The 22,778-nt window shown below is 35.9% G+C and overlaps 1 protein-coding gene and 1 long non-coding RNA gene across 4 annotated transcripts in view; both read right to left on the reverse strand.

The window, feature by feature from the left end:
- LOC125489755 (WAS/WASL-interacting protein family member 3) overlaps nt 1–21,844 on the reverse strand; it is a 131,166-nt gene extending 109,322 nt beyond the window's left edge. For both annotated transcript variants that reach the window (XM_048626684.1, XM_048626685.1), the window contains exon 1: nt 21,561–21,844. In XM_048626684.1, the coding sequence (XP_048482641.1) occupies nt 21,561–21,590 (30 nt within the window). In that variant the 5' untranslated portion in view covers nt 21,591–21,844. The remainder of the gene's footprint in view (nt 1–21,560) is intronic.
- On the reverse strand, nt 5,556–6,817 carry LOC125489756. Of its 2 annotated transcripts, XR_007267218.1 has the most exons (3): nt 6,363–6,817; nt 6,088–6,252; nt 5,556–5,784 (listed from the first exon to the last, which is right to left on the reverse strand). It is a non-coding gene; the product is annotated as an uncharacterized LOC125489756 (long non-coding RNA). The 2 variants fall into 2 exon arrangements; XR_007267217.1 differs by having other exon boundaries at nt 5,556–6,252.
- Nucleotides 21,845–22,778: the final 934 nt, after the last annotated feature.

The raw sequence follows: 22,778 nt of genomic DNA on the forward strand, positions 1-22,778 counted from the left end.
GACGAGAGAGACTGATGTGTCGGTAAAGCAGGTACCTGATCAGCGACAGAGCAGCGGATACAGATGTCAGTCGAAGATGTCGGCAAAGCAGACTTCGATTATGTTCGAAATCAGGACGGACGAGGCGAACGATTATTCGAAGGAAAAGGAAGTGACATCCATAAATAAGGAGAATGAATACGAGAAATGTCAACGTCAACGTCAGACGGAAGTTGTTGTTTTACAGAATAAAAAGGAGGAACTATTCAAAGAGGCGCCAGTCGAGCTGAATAGTATTAAAGAGATTTTTGAACCAAAAGTTGAAGAGGTAAAGAGTCAGATAAAGATTGTGGAAGAAAAAGGTGAAAAGGTGGTTGAAAAAGAGCATTTATCAGGCGAGGTTCTTTGTGTGTTGAAGAAGAAAGATGGCCCTAAAAGGAGAAAAGTCGATAAGAGGGTACTTAATAAGAAGGTGTATGAAAAAAGATGTTTAGAAGAATGTAGACAGAATCAAGATAGAGAATCAAATATCTTACAAAGGAAATGAGGAGAACATTAAGAAGAAAGAAATCGCGAAGAGGGTACAAGAGAGTTTTAATTTCTCTGATAGGATTATGAAAGACGCAATGGAAAAAGACTATCACATTTTACGCTAAATACTTACATGAAGCCATTGCCTAGATTTATAGGACTCTGAAGAAGGTCTAGGTGATTTCTATGTTTTTAATTGATGATTATGATGAATGTGTGACGGAGAATGAGTGTGTTTTAATTACGGTGGCATTTTTATTTCAATAGGTAGGAGTTAAGTTGGTTGTTTATATCTGTTTGTTATGTGGAGTTTATATTGTAGTTTTACTGTGTTACTAAATGATGTTTTAAGGCAGAGGCAGTAAAGTTTTATTTTATTTGTGTTTCATAGTCTGAGGGCAGACTATCTGCAGGATGGCCGGGTTGTAGGAGTAGGAACATAGAGTTGGTAATAGAAGTAGGTATTGACTATGGTCTGTTTCTTTTTATGAATGGTTCTCTTGAAAAATGGCGTTTAGCACGAAATGTTGTTCTATCGATCTTGGGTGTAAATAAATTAAATAACGACTGTTCAAGTGCACCTGCGGTTTCATTTTCATCCCACATGAATATGTAAAAAGTGTGAAACTGAGTGAGATTGATTCGTAAAATTATAAAAAATATATAATAAAATAACGACATTCACGTGCAATGATAAAGTCAGCCAGTGTCAATAGTACCATATTACTCCTAAACGAAAAGGCGAGCTTAATGACAGCGTCTGCAATCTTGAAATACAGTAAATTTATAGCGAATCAGAATATTTCCTACTAAGAAAGTAAATAATATTTTGTTCAAATAAATGAAAATGTTTTAAAAGCTTGTAGTTACTATTACTACTAGGTACCATATAATATATTCTATGCTACTACTTTTTGCAACACCCTGTATATTTACAAAAAAAATGTAAAATCCGTAAGGATACGCCTCAAGAAACCTCCCAGGAATAAATGGGATAGGTACATAAAAGAGACTGTAATGTGAATTTGATTACCAACAAGAATTGCCAATAAAAATATATTTGTGCGGAAAAAAGTCCAGAGGGTGTAAAAAAATGTCGCGTTATTTTACATTTGACGTTATATTATTATTATTATACACAACGTAGCGTGAATTCATGTTTCCAAGATACGAGAGTAGGTACAGTAAAGGGCAGAAATACCTGACCCCTCTCAGAAACATTGTTACTATGAGGTCAGGTTTATCTGCACTTGACCGTACCTACATATTTTTTTTTTTATGTGCATTGTTAGTTCAATACTTATAGGTTATTAGTTTTTAATGTTTTGATTTATTATATTTCCTCAGAAACTAGTCAAAACGTTTCTGAAGTTACATTTAAAAAATACACTTACAACATACTCTAAGGTGGAATTTCACCAAACGCTAAATATATTTAGTAGCCTGTGAAACGTTTGTCAGTTGGTACAAAATATATTTAAAATTTGACTTAAATACAATTTTAAATACGTTTAGCGTTTGGTAAAAGTGACCATAAGACTCACAAGCAAAAGTTCCTATGACGTATGGAACGCCAAAATGACACATGTGTTTGCCCTTTCTTTTTACACGTGCTCATGGAAGTAATAATACAACAGGAATGCGCACTGCACCGAAAAAACGAGCCGACAGAGATAGTCAGCACGGAGCCCTCCATCTCTTTCTATTTTTGGTGACCATAATTTTAGGTAATTCATGAGACATCACTTCCAATCTATCATGTCGCGAATAGGTGTCGATGGTCTCAAAATCACCTATTATTCGAATAATTCGATTGCAATGTAGGTACGAATGCATTTTGGTGATATGACAATGACAATTGAGTAAACAAATGGGGTGAAGGTAAAATTTGTATTGATATGTTTTTTTTCCATATCAATTAGATATTCCCAAGGTTTGAACTAACAACAATCTGTCTTTTTACCAAATTCTACTAAGATGGATTGGTTTTAATTAGAGAGTTAGGATTGACGTAAGTAATTAGATGAGCGAAATCAAACAACACACATTTTTATAATAAGTATAATACAAGTAAATAAAATGAAGTTGGGTGTAGTGTTGACAAGAAAGTGTCAAAACAGGTTAACATTAAACGCAACTATGTTATGTACCTAAAACGTGTTTACTCTGTGGGTGTTCCGTTTACATAGTCTAGTTGATGAAAACCATAAGATTTCAAAAAAAATATCTCAACCTAAGTGCTTCCGCCGGTTTTAAGCTTGATAAATTATCTTATAATACTCATATCTATCACCAACAAAATCAACAGCTCATAACTCTTTACCAGCCTTATAAGATAACAGCCAAAATAATACCTAATGATACTTAGGTATAAAATAAAATAAAAGAATGAAACAGGTCCTAATTAATGATTCAAAAGTGCGAATGAATGGTCACCCTAACCATAACGTCTCTCACAACAGTATAAACGTCATCCGTCATCTTGACAACTTCGGTCTTGTCGTAAAGTATTTAGAAAAACTACCTACCAATATTTTTTATGAAATTATTATTCATACAAATACTAAATATTTCATTAAAATTACATGCTTATAATGATTTATTACAAATTTGTTTTTGAAAATGATATGATATACAGTGGTCTATGAGTTAATATAATATATTTTTTGCATAGCTCTCTTCCAATTTCCTACCACCATTTCACAAAGGCCCCGTCATTGAGAAGGAAAGAAATGGCGTCATTGAGAAAGAAATTCAATCAATGACAGGTGTAACTTTTTCATTGCTCATGAGTGTACTTATTTAGTATGCAGAATGTAATACAAAACACAATACGCAGCGGCACGTTATGCAATAGTTGTACAACGCAGCTCTAAATAAAATTACCTTCGGTTTGGTAGAAGTTACGTCGCATGCATAGTTTTGGAAACAACACGAGAATTAAAACGGTAGCACAATTTATGTTGCACCGCGCACCGAACCAGCGACTCTCAAAATGTTCTGGCAGATTGTGGCGGTTCTCAAACTGCGTGAAGTCTGTATTTTACGAACGCACTTAAATGCGTTTTCTATTTGGGTAGATCGCAATATGCAGCCTAATAATATTTTTTTTAACTAAAAGACCTGTAAAAACAGTCGTACTGTGGTGTTAGCGGTCTGCCTTTGACCTTGGTCAATCAGTTTCATTTCATCGTTTTAAATATCCTGCAATGTTCGTTATGCCCGCTTACTGACTTGACCACCTTTATGTACTAGTAATATTGCTATATCCATTATTTACCTCCAATTTATAAATACGTACCTTTAATTATCTACCTTCCTTCTATTTTGGTCAAGGATGAAAATAATAATATCTTGCCCAAACTTACATGATACAAAAAGTTAGATCGTATTCTCATTTTAACTCGCCTACTCGCTTTCCAATGTTGCCAACATTAAAATTAAATAAAGGTTAAAGTTTGTCGTTCCCTGTGGCGAAGTAAACGGCGTGTATGTAGGCACAAGTTTTCCAATAAAAGTTGTCTCGCTATACAGGGTGATGTGGAAAATGCACGGCGGCGGCGGCTGCCAGCGACTGTCAAACTGTAATTTTTTTATATCTTTTTTATTGTTTTCCCAAAGTTTACTTATTGTTTTCAGGTCCTTCCCCCTATATAATATTGAAAAAAAATAACCTTTAATCTTTGAGGATAATTTAAGGAAAACAATTTTATTTACCTGGAATAAGGATTTGTCTATCAAACGTCATAGGGTTCATGTTATATTACAAAATATACCTAAGTACAACATAAATAGAATAACCATCAACATAGGTCAATATTTGTTTTCCAGCCAGCATCAAATCCCAAACACAAAAAAGGAAATCAAACCCCACGTTTCCCGAATTTCGCGTTCGGAAACCTATCCATTTCGCTGGCACAAAGAGAATAAACACTCAGGTACATTAATAACATCTGTTTTTGAACGCACCAACGAATAAAAAGGAACTATCTAATCGAGCGAAGCGCGAAGAAAAAACAAAGCACTTGGCGAGGCCGACCGACGGAGGATACACTTCAGCGGGCAAGTCCCGCGCGGACGCCATCAGTTGCCCTTATTTATGAATTTTCTTGACGTTACCAATTCAGTCAACTTATGTCTATGTTGGATTTCATAAAAATATTAAGTAGTGTTTATGTTATCTTAATAACCTAACCAACGCTAAAAACGCTTGACATTAAACAGGAAAGTCATCCGATTCCGAACAGGAGGGTGATTCGTGTCACAAAAAACAACTTCGTTTTCATCTCGTTTTCAGATTTTTACGAACGAGCTATGAAATTGCGATTCACATGGCACTAAAAACAAGCTACATAGTAAGATCGTTTCGAGATCGCAAAATGAATGAACGGAATGGAGAATGGCGCGATTCATGTCATTTTTGTTGAACTTTTTGATATCGCTTATCTGTCATATTTTGACGTTTTAGCGATTTTAAACTTTCGAAGAAAAGGGTGAAATTGTTAGATCGTTTTCAGAAAATACTGCTAAAAGTGAAATTGACCTTGTACGCATCTCTCCAAGATCTTCAAGCCATTTTTCAGCCGGACAGCCGTCCCTACGAGATATGTTTCCATCTTTACCGAATTCGTAATTTTCCTTTATAGTAAGCTTGTATTAGTGATATTTATTTGATTGGTGTGGGTTTTGGCCTGAGGCCCTCGCAGAATGAGGAAGAATATTTTAACCGAAAGCATACACATTCCCTCAGTGTGCAAATTGTAAGTTAATGAATTAAACACATTGTAATGCATGTATATTTTATTTATTGATAGAACTAATAAATTCTATGAATTATCACAAATACCTACTAAAAAAATATAGGTAGTAATTAGGTCCCTTTACCACTTAATAAAGGTACAGATAATGGCAATCAAAGATTAAAGTCTTATTATTTTTCTCATATTCTCTCCTATAGGTTGGCTGGTACAAAATGCTTTTAGCCTTTTGTATAAGTAATTATTAATACTTATATATACAATATTTTGTTAACAATTATTAAACTATTATTGTATATAGGAACTTAGGTAATCAGTAATCACAGGTGCTCCTCTGTTTGAATTGACGCATGAAGAAGAGGAAGAAGAGAGGCGTGAGGTCATTGAAGGCCAGGCGCATGCGCAGGGACGGGATCCTCCCGCGCAGCAGCCGCAGCAGCGCCGCGCTGACCGCGCGCTCCACGCCGGTCGCGGAGCCAGAGCTTCACTGGTCGCGCAACTGCGTCGCCGCTAAAATCTGTGGATTTTCAATTTATAGTTAAAACATATACCTACAAAAATATTTTGTACTTATTCCGATATAAATTATGTATACGTATTATTTTACTTTAAGTCTGGTCTTGATTGTTCCTTTCATTAGCCTAGAAAAGACAAAATGAAAAGTTCAGTATGATATTGTTCTAAAAAATTACAGACAGATACTAAACAAAACTACGCTGTAACATAAATATTCAACACCAGTTTTCCTAAGACATTATTGGGGTAACAATGAAGTTAAATTCTATTCTATTATTTAGCCAAACATTTAGGAATAACCTACGATTTCCATATGAGGAACACCTCCTCAAGAAGCCTCTCATTGACTGCAGCCTGTCTGTTCATTACTTCAGCTAATCAGCTATCATTGTGAGGGCTGAAGCCGTGGCCCTCTCACAACGCAGTTGCTCCTTCTGCTACTCAAGCACATCGGCTGCTGCTTGTGTTTCTAAAACAATTCAAAACAGAAATTGGATACATCGTAAATTACAATACCTTCTTGACTACAACCGGTAACATTTATATTTCAAAAAAATAGGTTAATACATTGATACTTACATGTCTCAGTCGTATTTCTCTAAGTAAGTTAAACTTCATTTCTTCTTATTTTCCAAAAAAACTACGTTGACACGAAAATGAGCAAAGAAAATCAATGTATTTATGGAGAAAACATGGCGGCTGTCAAAATTGCCACAGGTTATGAATTTCTTCAACGTTGAATTAAAAAGCTGTTTCTTGATACTTGCTATCGACACTAATTCCAACAAAATATATTGTAGGAACAAAATTATTTAAAACAATTAGTGGTAGTATTTATAATTTTTGCATGGCAATTAAAAAAAATATAGTTTCATTCATTTCACTCAAGCCATCCAAATACGAACTAGCGATATGAAAACGAGATCAAAGTATGTGTGCTATGAATCGCGTTTTTAAACATTGCGGATTTCATCTCGTAACTCGTTCGTATCGCTTTACAAATATTTCGGTTGAGATGTGAATCGCGCCCCAGCTCAGACGGTTTTGTTAAAGAATTGCTAAGTACAATCGGGGTACATTAAAACGCGGTAAAAAATGCTACATTTAGTTAGGCAAGGGATTTCATTCCTAAACCTGGCTGACCGAGTAACTTTCGCCGCATTCGAGATAAAATTGGCGATGTGTCATTGTATCAGTATAAAATTTACCTAAGTGGAAAAAACGGAAAAAAGTTTTAGGAAAAAATAAGCCATTTCTAAAAGCACAAAGGCCCAATTTCGACCTCCGCTTGGCCCAATCCGCCGTAGCCCATCCAGAGGGTACTTCCCCGCCATTCTGCAGAATGAAGGATAGAGGCCGAATTAAGCTCATCCTGTTTGCACGTACGAACTACACTGAGCGATCTTTTAAATAACATCGCTTTTTTCCACGAGATAAAGTGAAAATGTTACGGTTAAATAAACTTGTAGGTTTTGTGTTTTTTTATAGTATCGTAAGGCTGGGGATAGACAACCAATAGTGTCAGCATTTTTTTGATACTTACCTAAGCATATTTTTCACAAAATTCTGTATGCTATTGAGATTTAGAAATGTATGATATAAAAAAGACTATAAGATTATAACTATCCCTTGCTGCCACACCCCACGGTTATGATACCTTGCTGCCCTATCTATTTGATCCACCCTGTATAGTAAATATTAACGACAGTTGTAAATTTCCACACTCCACAAAATATATTATGAAAGAGGAAATCATTATTTATATTGTTGGAAAACGTGAATATTTTTTTTAATCTAGGATAATGTGCACTATAATTTTAAATTATGTACTAACAATACAAGGCGTATTATTAACTTTAGTTGCTAGTAGCTGATAAACCTAAGAGATAATCATATTATTCCGTACTCAAGCTTTAACTAACAGAAGAAAGGTAAATAAGATCTATCGTCGCGATTCTTAACTCAATTTAAATCCAATTCTATTTCTAATTTTCTCTTTTCTACTTCCAAGATGGAACTGCAAAGCTCACGCGCTGGCTGCGAAGGAAAAGCTCAAATGATTCAATTTTATTAATGTCTTGATTTGTTCGATTGTTTATTATTAAAGAACCTATATAAAAGCAATGAAAGTCGCGTTATCTATACAGGCTATGTAATAAAAAAATATTCAGATTATAAGCAATTGCTTTGACAACAACAATAAACATAATATATGATAATATTATTATTATACTGTCACATTCTATTTCATCGAACTAAAAGCATAACTACTCATAAATAGAGTGTTATACAGTGTCGAATAGCTTAATGGTTCTGTAGTGATTAATACAAGTCAACGTCACTCACCGCGATCTAAATCGCTTCCTTTCAAAGACGGTTCGCCGACGAATTTAATTAAACACGCTTCCAAGCCACCCTGTAGGTACATTGTTTGAACCAGGGAGGCTTACTATGAAAGATTATGACTGCGCCAGAAGGTGTGTACTGTCAAACTATAAAGTTCTGACATCAAAGAGTGCGATTTTGCTAAGACTTTTTATGATCATCAGTTATTTACTTACTTTTACATACATTTTAAAAATAAAAAACCGATGATTTTTTACGGATTGGTCCTTTAATAAATTTAACAGATCGATTAAATACGGTCTTAAACAATTAGTTAGGATCCACTTCCGTTTTCATGACTTTACAGTTGGACTGTAGATGAGGAATGGTAATCATGTGCATTAACGTGCGAGCTTTTGTATATACCTTGTGAAAAAAAAGGCATTATGTCTTCTCAAGAATTTTTAGTATGACTACTTTAGAATGCAGCAATGCACCTCTACCTACCCCGCAAGGGAGTACATTAGTACAAGGTGTGCGTGTTTGTTGTTATTGTTGTTGTTGACTATTTTAGAAAGTGTCAAGGAGTTTATGGGAGCCGAGACTATATTTATTTTTAGATTATTTTTTTTTCCTTTTTTATACAACTATAGCAATAATACTATTGTCAAACGAATATTTTATCCAGAACTTACGGTTAAGTTACAGTGGCACAAAAGAATTCATAACTCATTTTCGCGGCCCCAAACTCTGTGTATATTTGACACAGTTATGTTGTATTATGAAATATGTCGAAAAGTTATTTAATATTTTCCCAGTGGGGGCAAACGGCGTAAATTTCAGCCCCATACAGGGTGCTGCGTTTGATGAATCGCCGAATAAAAGACCCCACGTTAATCTCTGTCCGAACCAACTTTTGTGGTTTAATGATCCTTGAAATTTCAGTTTTCAGCCTTACAGATGGAAAGATTTTCAAAATGCATTCATACATTTCAAAATGTCTTTAAAGTTTAACTACAAGTAGGTATCTTATTTATTTTTGATCTTTATGACATAATTATTTATGGTACTATATTCTTCATTCCTAGTACACTTAACCCTTTGCATCGAAATATTCTTCCACCCAAAGGTTGCCTGGAAGAAATCGCTTTAAGCGATAAGGCATATGTACGGTGGCCTGCGCCTAAAAGTATACAGGCGGAGTTTTTAAAATAGCGATCTCAAGCTCACATGCTGCTCAAGCACATCCACATAAAAACCACTGCTACACACATCACACACAACACGTCCCCTGATTTATAACAGATGTAGCTGGTCGCTTCATCATCAGGGATCGCTATTTTAAAAACTCCGCCTGTATACTTTTAGGCGCAGGCCACCGTACATATGCGTTAGATGAAGTTTTTTGTAATTTTTGTCCATGTTTTGTGTACAAATAAGGCATATCTATTCTATTCTAAATATGGATAGTCAGCGATAATTACAATTCGACCTCTTGTCTAGACCGACAGGGTAGGTAAGGAAATATTTATAAATAGGGTAGGTTCAAAATTGCTTAGGTCAAATGAGGTATTGCGTAGAGACTATTTCTATTAACTTACTTTCGCGTATGTTACTAAGTCTAAGTTATATAAAATTCAACTATGTACTTTCAAACTTCGCTCCATGTAAACAATATAAAAACCGTTATTATGAATAAAGTAAAACAAAATCTGCACCATTATTTCCTCAGTAAAAGAACATTTAAAAAACCAGCAAGGAACTAAACAGACGAATCGTTTCAATAAGCATTTTAATTTGTTTTCTTTCGTGCCACAGCATTTTCATTTTGTATTTTTGATCGTCAATTCAACAAAGTCCGAGCGTCTCGAGATCGTTTCCGTTTCCGGTTGATTTCCAACAAGAACAAAACAATTTTACTCCCTGGACTGTCATAATATAATCCGGAGAAGCTATTAAAAGTTTCCAAACAATTTTAAATATAATACTTAAGTCTTTGATAAACAATACGTACTAGATGTTGTGTAGTGTCATTGTCACATACAAAAACAAAGCTAAATACTCTCCACATTTTGTTAACCGAGATAAACGTTTTATGTTCAACCTACTATTGTACCAATGAATAAAGTCACAAATCTTCTAACTGAACTTATTCAAACAAAGATCTCACTTGGAAAGTGAGGTGTTATTTGTTAAGACGTTCCTTTTGCACCACACTTCATGTAGTTCGTATTGTTTACCAAAGTAATAAGTATACTTAACTGGAGAGTCCCAAACCCTGTAATGTACCACTTGTTTTTGTGAATAAAGAATTTATTTATTTATTTATTTATTTAATAAGTTTACTATGGAACAGTGTAGTATGTAATTTACGTTAATACGCACACGATTCCATCAATAATTACAAACAAACACGTTTATAATATTACATCGCACATGACAATCCGAACCGTCATATCTTGAAAAATCGCAAATTTTTTTTATTACATTTTTGCATTCTACAGATCATGCTCTACAATCTGGTATAACAGTCATATCTGTAGCTCATTTCTGGGCCGAGATATGGACCTATACGACTGTCTTGCCTGTTGTGATGCACACGCATTGTCGATGGACAAACAGTCATATTTTAGTTTAATACGCTGACCATGTCTGAAGCGCGGGCTCCAGTCGTTTTATCTTAAGTTAAGACAAGTGTAGTTACGAAATACGCAAAATGTGATGAATCAAAACGTATTATAAAGTAAATAATACTATTTTGCTTGTTTCGCACGTAGAATTTTTATTGTATTATTTCTAGATAATACTATCTTGCCTGTTTTATTATTGAATTTTTACTAATTTGATTGTTGTATGTTTTTATGTGACGGTTTAGCTATGGGATTCGTCAAGATAATACTGTTTGTACAGTTTAATCAATATTTTTTCTATGTCATAAGATAAATAATACGGTTTGTACGGTTTTTAATGTAATTATTCATGGAATATTTGAGTTGTAGTAACATCATGAAGCTACATAAACGTGCTGCTAAACTAGTTTTGACGGCAATTCCTCCGAAGAAAAGGCTTGGAACCTGAAGGGTATTGCAGCTAAGGAACCTAAGACTCCAGACAAAGACTTTGACGATGATTTGGTTGACCCTACTCACGTATAAACCCGTCGAAGAAATAGTGACTCTGTCCAAGTTCTCCGAATCTTCCAGAGCAACAACAGCAACATTGCGAGCACGCCCATAGCAGTTCTGAAGTCTGATGTTTGCTTTAAATGTTTGGCCCACTGGCATTTCAGCTTGAGGTAGATTTTAAAAGCTTGGTTGATATCTCTTACGAATTACCTTATTTCTGATGTAGTTCTTCAGAGAAACGCCGAGCATAGCTGTTATTGCTCGATAGGCGACTTTAATCCGTTGGAGGAGTCCAACAGTCACAGCCGTTTCTGAACCAGACGTCATCACTGGCAGGGTTGATCTTTGGCTTCCCATGCAACTACCACTGGATTTCTGATTGACTGACTGACTGGTTTAATGTAAGCATTCAATTAAATAAGACTTATTTCTTAAATACATATGCACTGTAGTGCACTTCTGTTCAGTTTTGGCAACATTAAATCCCTCTGTGGAACTACTCTTTGCAATTCAGTCTTGATTTGTGGTCCTAGACAAGCACACAGTCGATGCTATGCCAGTAGCGGCGTGTTACAGATACCTCAACACATCGATATAGCGACATTCAATTTGACATCTCTGCAAGGTTTCCAGAAGTGTCTACGTCTCGATGAAATATCCAAAGCTTTTGGTCAACCAAGGCCAGTAATCTTTGGTCTTCTATATAATCTGCCTGAGGTTGGAAATAGTGTTTAACCGACGGTACGTCCTGACCGTACCATCTGAATGTCAGCGCTTACCGTCGCGTCGGTTGCAAAATGCATTCAGTGCTTCGCTGACGGCAAACTGCGATACGTGTTGAATCCATGCGGTCGGTCACGCGGTCGGTCGCTCCGTCAGCGAAGCACTGAAAGCGTCCCTACAAGCTCATAGCTCATCGGCGACCGACGTACGCTGACCGACGAGCCCGACCGACGGCTGCACCGACGTGACGTGTCACATGAAATCACGCGCGTACCGTCAGCGTAGCTGCACTCATAGACTTGCATAGATATAGCTACGTCAAGCGACGGTCAGCGCTGACCATCGGTCGAGCACTATTTCTAGCCTTACTGTTAGTTGATCTATGGTGATTAAGAATTCGGCAAACTAATTAGTGAAACGGTTCAAAATGATCCTTGAGAACGTACATAAATCTCACTTATATGGCCTCGGTCTATAGAACGGTTTTTATTTAAAGTTCCTTAGAACGGTTACTATTGTTGAAAAAATACCACGACACTCTCGTACGATGCCTCCGGTGTTATACCAGTACAAGCAACCGACTTGCACTACATCTTGAGCTGTCCGAGGCTTCGAGACTAGTAATACCTCCAGGTTTCAGAAGCTATGAGGCTGTCTGCACCAGGATTATTTTTGATTTATAGCTGCTCAAGGGCTATTCAAATCTTGTCCTCAGTTTTCAACTTCGTCTGGTGGTTCTCCCATGCTTCTTCTTCTTCTTCAATCCCGCTACTCCTCCGAGGAGTCTGGGGCTGACACCAGGCGCTTCTATCCTTCTCTGTCGTGGGCCAGCAAGTTGAGCTCTGGCCACGACTTCCCTTTCTCTTGGGCCTCGCTGAATATGGACCGCTTCCAGGTATGAGCTGGTCGACCGGGTCGCCTTGAACCACCCTGGGGTTTCCATTGGAGGGCCACTATCGGGATATGATCATCAGGTCTATTCAGTGTGTGGCCCAGCCATCGCCATTTTCGCTCTTGGACGTCTATGTCTATAGGCTTTTGGTTTGTAACCTTCCATAGCTCGATATTGGTGATGGTGTTCGGTCAGTGTCTTTGTATGATACTTCGTAGATGGTTGTTGACGATCTCCCATGCTGCTGAACGAATACTTTCACCCGCGATTTAGCTCTATAGTCTATAGCTGCTTCTATAACTAGTGTATTGTAGCAACGAAGGTCTTTTCGTATCAGCTTCTTTATACGCTTGGTGAGGGCCTGTTATTCTGACGAAATGTTTCTCACAATTTGCTCTCATAGTTTGTAATTATCTATTATGGAAAGCAATAAATAATAAAATTGTTTTGTATCATTCTTCGCTACGGCTTAAGAAACTATGCACTCTACTAAGTTCCTAATAATTTCATTGAAAAAGTACATAGTATTTAGATAATCAAAGGTTTAAATTCTGTTTTTTTTTTGTAATTAAGTCTAAAAATATTAAATATTGTTCTAAAAATGAGATTTCTTGTTTTTAAAATTCGTGTTTAATCAATAAAAGGACCGATTTTCCATAGAAAAAATATACCAAACGCTTTGTATTATTTAATTTTCCCTAAAAGAAGATAAAACGTATGTATTATCTCGACATATGACAAATTACCAGCAAGTATGTAAACAAAAAAACGGGCTATACAGTCATAAATATGAAAATCGAAAATTTTGACAGAAAAACACTTGTAGATATAAAATGAAATGACTTAGGCTCAATTGAATTATATGTTTTTATTGGCAAAGAGTTAATCTACCTATCACAAAAGAAATATATTTATTTTATTTATTATTCTTTAAATTATGAGACACCAAACTTTCAAAACGCGATATCTCGAAACTACGTTTTTCAAGATATGACGGTTCGGATTGTCATGTGCGACATATCTACTCGTACTGTAAAGTGAAGGATGGTATTCCTATACAACATAGAGAGAGAATACTTATAAAGTTCCCACAAAATGATAAAATATTCATAAGACTAAGCTAAAAGTTAGAGGAAGATCCAAACTTCTACCGGATATCCGCTACAAATGATTACCTCATCGATTTCTGTCACAAACTTAGGACGCGCTATCAAGTTTTTAATAGTTTATGAAGCTCTAAACAGCTTCTCTTAGTACTTAAAAAGTTCAAGCTTTCACAGACGAAAATAAATATATTTCTTCTTATTAAGTAAGTATATTCAGTCTGAAAACAGAAATATAGAGGTAAATATTGAAAAATATATTTTAGTGGCTTTAATATTCATCTAGCTAAAATAAACATAAATACTGAATTTCTAAGTATCGTGGCCACTGTGTACATATATGTACATAAACATGTTACATTTATGTACATAGTGACCCCAATAGCGAGCGTAATATAGTATAGTACGCCCACGGCTACATAAATAACTAACCTAAAACTTTTTGTCCGCACAAAGAAACTCTCCCCTACATACATACATACATACATACATACATAAGTACGTAAGTCCATATACGAATTCCACTCGCTATTCGATTACTGAAGTAATGAAGCTAATTCTGAAAACGACGGAGTTTTCGTCAAAACGATCGCACCCGCTCGCCTTCTGAATCGCGCAGAAAATATTGCCAGCAATTATTTTAAAAAATCACGGTGGGTCGGTTTGTTTCAGACATTATCAGTTTAATTGTTTATTTAGTTTAAGGAAAAATTACAGCACAATTTTATAACATAACAATACTTAACATAACATAACCATACAATGACTTGCAAAAGGCATTTTACAAGTTTCCACTGATACTTACCATCAAATTAATTCATCATTTACTTGAGTAGCCAAGTACCTTGCGCATTTAACGGAATATCCAATTTCGGGTTAAATATCCGGGGTCTTTAGGTTTATTATTATATTATGATTATAATATTATTATGTGCTCAAACCGCTATAAATGATTGCCCGGCGATGATGGCAAGTAAATAGCCCTTTTTACGGGAAATTTCTTCTACATGGCAACACTGATTCGGGGAAAAGTATAAAATAGAGGGTAATTCGTTAACCCGCATTTTCCCCGCGTGTGATTTGATCAAATTTGCGCGATACTGGCGCTGGGAAGTTACCAAACAAATTAGGAGGGACGAAATTTTCCCTTAACTTTAATTAAACTGATACCTTCACTGAATTCGGTAGCAGACGATTTATTTCATGTGTCAACATTATAATATTTATTTGTATAATTAATCATCCAACATTCGATTAATCAAATCCAACTTCAGATTCTCTTCTCGGTGTAAATTGCCGTACCTGTTTCTGATACTTATCCGTGATAAATATAATTTATATTAACTAATAGCTGCAACACCATATTTTATCTTGCAAATACCTACTGATCATTGATATTAAGCAACACATGGCACGGTCATCTATAGGATTCGATTATGATGAACAATACGGAACCTTAATAAAACTCGTTCTATACGACGATGAAAAATTTACCTCAGTACTTACTCATTCAAGTTTACCATAAAACAGTTTAAAACACCCCAAGCGAGAGTAAGCTGTTCCAATTAATTCAATATACAGGGTGGCCCGAGTGGGGAGAGGGCTAGTTTGTGCCAGCGGGCACGTCACATCTTCATTAGCATACGCGGCTACATTTTGCATAATAATTCTATTTACGTACACTCGTTTTATCTGGCCACCCCGCGCGCTTGGCGCTGCTTATGCGTTTCCTCAGGATGCGTTGTTTTTAACGTTACGTGATTTGTGACTGTCCGAAGTTTGGTTTTGTTATTAATATTCGTATACTCGATGTCTTACATTATTATATTTTTTATTGCTTACTTAAGTTATTTATAAGATTTCATTAATAAATCATTTTTGTTAACATTCATAATTATAAACACAGTCAGGCGTTTTTTAAAACTCGCCATATTTTCACAGTTACGTTGGAAAACTAGCAGTTTCAACTTTATAAGTGCAGAGTTGATCATCATCTAGGATTTCATTTCCAAGGTTCAGTTTTTTTTAATATTTTTTATATCCTTACGTACCTAATTATGATGAGCAATGAAAATAGCAACCAATAAATTTGGATTAGCACATCCTATATATATTTCCCCTTCGCACGGCCACGTCTAAAGTCCTTGGTAACTGGTAGTTTTAACGTGATCTATAAAAGAGGGTGCTATATCTATTCCAACTGAGGAGGAGAGGAGATAAAACATTTAATTTACAATTCATGATTTCCACTCGTAAACTACACTCACGACACGAGACACCCGAGTCTCTAGTCACGAGCAATGACAAAGTTCCAGTGACATAAAAAAAGATCCCGACGAATTGAGAACCTCCTACTTTTTTTGAAGTCAGTTAATAATTATGGAACGATAATGATAGCTCATTGCTCACGAGTGTACCTACTTATTTACCATACGAATGGAGTCTAGAGATACACAATACAACCATATAACATACCATTCAATACCCGAGAACCAATACCAATCTTAAAAATATCCTCTTTGGCTGGAAACCAAACCCAGAACCCCCACAACAGAGTTACTACCCAATGCGCCATTCCGTGGCAAAGTTTACAACTCAAATGAGACCATTTTAAATTGATTTCTGAAGTCCCTCTGCTGCATAAAAGTAAGTTATGGATATATTCTCACCACTGCGGGTCAGCGTGATATAAATACTGACTTCAAAGTGATATTAAGTAATAAATTCAGAGGAGCGGTGGGGCTAAACGCTTTCGAATTTCCAGACGGCGTAATGGCCGAATTTAATATTCACGAAAGGATCAGGAGGGTTACTCTATACTGACGAAAAACGAACGAACGAGAGCAGTCGTGTAGTCGGCACGTTTATAGAGTCGAGATCACAGACCTGTATTTGAGTAGACAACGCAAGTGCATGTACTTCGCGTGTAAAAAAGGAGTGAAATTATCTTCCTTTAGCGCAGTGTCATTAGGGACGTTCCTAAACTAAATCGTTCAAGTGACGTGACTGACGATGACGTGACAGTAGGTATAAAAATAATGGCACGCTTGGTTTCTATACAAGGAATGAGACAAGCGTTGTCTATTCAAATACAGGTCTGTGGTCGAGATAGAGTCGTTGCTCGCGCAGTTTCGCTCTGAAACTTAGTTTTTCATCATATAGAGTGACCCCCCAGACTGCGGCCCGCCGGTGGAACTAGTGCAGTTTGTGGGCTCGAGAGATAGCGCTATATACATGGTGTTGCAAAAGTGGTAAACCATAAGGGGTGATACTTAACACGATGAATAATTTATTGAGGTCCTATGTCTGGTAAGGGACAATCGTTGGCTGAAGATTATGAAGATTAAAAATCTTTCGTGGTATGTAGATAATACAGTATAAAATGTACGAGATTAAATTAATGTTGCCAAGTTGATAATATTTTGCAACTATTTTAGTATTAATGATAACATAAATTATTCTATAAAATACGTACTTAGCGCCTATTATTTACTCCGTTTATCTCAGTTTCCGACATACTTAGATACTTACTTAAATTTCCAATAATAAAACAAATTCATACTTTATTAAATTATGCATACCAAATTCAATTTGAGACAAGAATAGTAAAAAATATGTGCACTGAGCACACAAAATGATAAAATACATTGATAAACGTGTGTCCGGCGTCCGGTCGCCGGAATCAATTTATATCCGGACCGGACCGGCCTGTCCGGGAATAATCCCTCAGGATGGATCGTGCTCAGTTACATTACCAACAAAAACTATACAAATTAATGTTATGTTATGAAAATATAGGTAGGTATAGTACTTTATAAGTGTGCATAAAAGTAACATAGTTTAATTTTCTTCTTCTGATATTGTTTGTACATTCATCACACGTTATTTACTTACTGTATAATATTTATACTTACTTAAGGCCATATACCTACAATCTGATAGCCCATGAAATTCTAAATATTCAAATAAATACAACCCCAACGCTTTCGTAGCAATCTCGTAGCACCGACGGGCTACGGCGCCGCCGCTACGAGAGTGCTACGAAAGCGTTTGGGGCGATGTAAACGATAAGAGGATTTTTTTCAGGTATTTCACATTTAGTTATCCTCATTATATTAACATTTCAATAATAATAATAGTTTACCAACAAAAAACTTTCTTTGACGTACTCGTATGTTGACAATAAAAAAAACTTTAAATTTCCAGATTTGAGCTTTGCCAAACGTTCGACCAAAAACTCGCTATACAATTCTTACCCGTAAGTAAATACACTATTTTTCCGTCGCATTCAAGCGGTCTGAATTCATTGCTATCGTTTCGTCCGTTAGTTGCAAAAAGACAAGTATCGTTGGGAACAGAGAGGCTTATAGAACCATGAAACAAAAGAAGATCGATGCAATATCGCCCGATTGATGGGAAACAGGCATTGCATGGGGGATTCATTCAGATTGTGGCGTGCTACATAAATCGAAGACTGCACTACAAAAGTGTGAAACTGCGAATAGAAAAATCGTTGAAATGGCGAAGGGCAAAAGCGATTTTCATGAAAACCGGAAACACAGTGCTTTCTAAATTATATATTAAAATATGAATACTAATTAAATGTTAATGAATATTTGTTATTCAACAAGCGCTGTTTCCTGTTAATTTTGCCGGACAAGAGGTCATTGTCAGAATTAGCCAGTTTTTGTGGTTTGTCACCGCATTTGTATAATGATCGGATCAGATTAAAATAAAATGAAAAGGAATTCATCAGAATTAACGCCTCTTAATACTTTAACTGAAAGAAAAAGAGAATATATAAGTATGTATATTTTATCTGAAAAACTTGTCTAAAAATTATACCGAAACTTTTTTTAAGTCTTTTATTACTGAACCAATATCAATAATTTTACCATTGTAGATAATGTTAAGAGCTTGTATTTTTTTGTCCTGGAATTTCCATAAATATCACTTCAAAATCGATGTGAACCTATACCTATAAATATGTAGTACATAATAATACGTATAGATAGTATAGGTACATACATCAGAGTAGAATTATTGGAAAGTTGGCTCCATATAGAAAGATGTCGGGTACATTGTCCTTACAACCTTACTGATAAAATACCTGCATGAGTAGCAATCAAATAAACGCATAGTAAATGTGTTTCGTTATTGTTGATTCGTGCCTGAAAATTCATTCTCCAATATCATGTAATGTACCGCGGTAATGGACCTGTAATCAATTTACCATAATGAGTCAGGAGGTTCGGATAAATACAATGTTTGGTTCGACAAAAACGATACGATATTATGTACTTAGTGACTTTTCAGACCCTCTAGTACGGGTTTTGCTATTAAAATGAAAACGAAAAAAGGTAACGTTTTCTCCTGTTATCTGCATGCATTATTTGTCAAAAGTTTAATTATAGTTTCCATTAGAGACGCCACTTAGTATGCGAGAAAACGTAAACTTTTATAGTTTTCGCCAAGCTGTGCTAGACCTGCAGTAGCGGACTAACTACGCTAATCTTTCAACTAAGCTAAACATAAAGGACGAATCTAAATCCTGATACCGATTCTGCAATCTGAAATCTATTCGTTCAAAAACGTAGCCCGTAAACCAGGATCACGTTCCGAAACTACAAACGTCATAATATATTACCTCGTTCGGGAAGGCCAATCTAGCTTTACAAAATACGAAGTTTCGATATGCTATAGTCCTTAGTCCTAATATTATAAATACGAAAGTAACTGTGTCTGTCTGTCTGTTACTCTTTCACGCCAAAACTAGTGAACGGATTTGAATGAACTTTGGTATACACATGGTCTAGACCCTGAGAAAGAACATAGGCTACTTTTTATCCCGGAATTCCCACGGGAAAACTTTTTAAGGCGAAGCGAAGCTCGTGGGAACAGCTAGTTGGTATATAAAATGTGTGGACATCTCTCACACGACCATCCTACCCCAAGCTATGAGTAGGCAGATCCTGCATAAGGTTGTCGGACAGCTGACACATCTACACAGATAAAGTCATCCTGTTTTATAAAACGTACTGTTAGCATGACGGATTTCCGATACTTTGTTTTTATTAACCTGGAGTGACCCCTGTTCCGTTTGCCGAAGTAAATGTCTTACTAGTTGTTCTGGCCATTTTGCTAGTAAATCTATTTAATTGTTCCCCAACTTGAAGACCCTTTCGACTAGCGCTGAGTGGAGGGTAGGTACTTAAAATGTAGTACACGAGGGGCCTAATTTACTGCGGTGCTTATAGGTACAGCTTGTAACTTTCGTTTTTTTTTTCGGAAAATGTTTTAACTATAAATAGTCTTCGCCTTATAGTGTTGGTGACAAAATAAACTGCTAGACTAGACATCCGTGGGGAAATGGTTGACCATTTGTTATGTCCATCCATACCTGAAAGTAATTCCATATTTATGTGTGTTAATGTGTTTTACTCTTACTTATTTTAATTTACTATACAATACATAATGTGTCGAATTGGTCCCACAATGAACAATGCACACTACGACTTCGATAGGCAGAATCACCTACTGACAGGAATATCATTAATAAAATTCTACCCTATACGTACTATCGTCAAATAGGTTTAAAGGTTAACTTTGCATTATTGATGGCGTCCCTCCGCCACCATTATGTAAGCTGGTCTCAAACAGGAAATTTGGCATGAGCTTAATATTATCGATTAAGGATCTCCTTTGAGAAAGGTTCGTATTATTACAAAGTTTACCTACTTATTCATATTTTTATTAACAATAAAATATTAATAACATGACTGCTATAAAATATACACTTAAATATGATTCTTAGAACAGGGAAATACAGGGTTTCATAGGCATATCCGGCTATGGAATCTAGACGTACTTAGACATATATTTTTTTTCGAAAGACTACCTCTGTGTAAAATAAATGCCCAAGTAGAGCTAAGCCTTCATAAATAAATTGAGCAAGTTATTATTATACTTAACTAACTTTTTCAGAATTCCATCATATTGCTAAAAGTTTCAAAGGTTTTTGTAAAATCACGACAAAAAGTTGCTAGCATAAAAGTACCTACATATTTTTATCATTTACACACAACAAGTGACGAACAATTTCAGTGACAACAGATTTATAACGACGAGTTTTGAAGCACGATTCGTAGGTCAGGGTAGTCAGGCAGGCTAGTCGCCACTAGTCACATAAGATGTAAGTAAGTAATTATTTAGTCACAAACTGAAATATTTAATCATAAGGTACCAAAAAACTATTGTGTACCTACTTACCTATACTTAGGTTCATATTTCTAAACATTTGCTATAATGTTCTTTATAATCTGACTAATATAATATATCCGTTCTTTCTTTCTTACTAATTTAAGTCCATCGCGGGTTATAATTTCTGAAATTATTACCTATGTCCTAAAATTAATCTTTAAATTTTATGATATCTAAATACACTTCTAATTACGAAATTAAGAGGAGCTTTCATCATGAAAATTTATGTACTTAATTAGATAAAGCTTCACGTTAATGAGGCACCCCTCCTAATTAACATTCACCTTGTTAAAATTTCTAATAATATATCTCACAAAACATAAGTACATAATAAAAACTGATTACTTACCAATAAAGAGTGATTACATCCAAATATCATAACTGCCACATTTTCTGCACAAACAAATAAGTAAAAGGAAACTTTTTGGCGCCGATTCTCCTATAAACTTCAGCCTTTCACTGTTCACCGGGCACTAGCACTGAAGCCGCCACATTTATGTTTTCCGTCAATAATTCTACCGGCGTTAATGTTCACTGAAGTAAGTAAATGGATTTGAGCGGTAACAGCCGAAACGTTTCGCGTGAGGTTAGGATTTCGGGAAAAACAAAATGGCGGCGTGTTTTCCCACCGACGCGCGGAGGCCAACTGCCGGAGGAGGTTGCACACTTGACGGAACTACCCCGAGTGTCGGTCGAGAGTGTGAAACCTTCACACGGTGACTCAGTGCCATACAAACTCGGTTCGTGCTCCGTTTTTACCGCACGGGGTGCATTTTGCGGTGAGGAGTTTGGTAAATGTTTTTAATAGCGCTTTTTTTTAAGTAGAGGGTTTTGGAGGGTTGAAATTCAGGAATCAGTACGATATAGGCATATCAATACTCACGACACAACTACATATAATCCCCCAAGTGGTAGTTACAGTTTGGAATGAGTACAATGCGCTTAGGGTATACACACAATTAGAATCTAGATGTGTATTGTGTAAGCTTCCTGACAATGTTTTCCTTCAATGTAGGTAGGTAGATTTTTATTTATATTCCTTATTGAAAAGAGTTCATTGATATGATTTATCATTGACTATTGTATGGTCTATATGACATGATTTGAAGTCACGGCCGTGGCCTCTCGAATGAGAGGACGAGGCTTAACCGTTACGCCACCATGGATTCAATATATCATCATCATCATCAGCCCTTAGTCGTCATAATTAGCCCGTCATCAACCTGAAATAGCAATCTCAATTAATATCACACTATTCGACACTTATACCTAATTTGACTGTTATTATTACTTACCATTATAATAATAAAATTACGGATACAAGCTCTTACAGAAAAAAGCTTCGTTACTGGTTAGTGAAAGTGTAATTCAGCTAATGCAAAAACGATGTTGAAACAAAATGGAGGCCTCTGTGGTGGGCGGAAGTGGTCCCTGGAGCCTTCAACTTAAAACATTATGAAATGAGCAAATGGCAGTCCTAAAAATGGGTAGGTAGTTTTTGAATATAAGTAGATGCCACGATATTTTTTAAAATCGTTATCGATAGGCTATCGGGCGGCAACACTTC

This window comes from Plutella xylostella, chromosome 17, assembly GCF_932276165.1.
Source record: "Plutella xylostella chromosome 17, ilPluXylo3.1, whole genome shotgun sequence".
Lineage (NCBI taxonomy): Eukaryota > Metazoa > Arthropoda > Insecta > Lepidoptera > Plutellidae > Plutella > Plutella xylostella.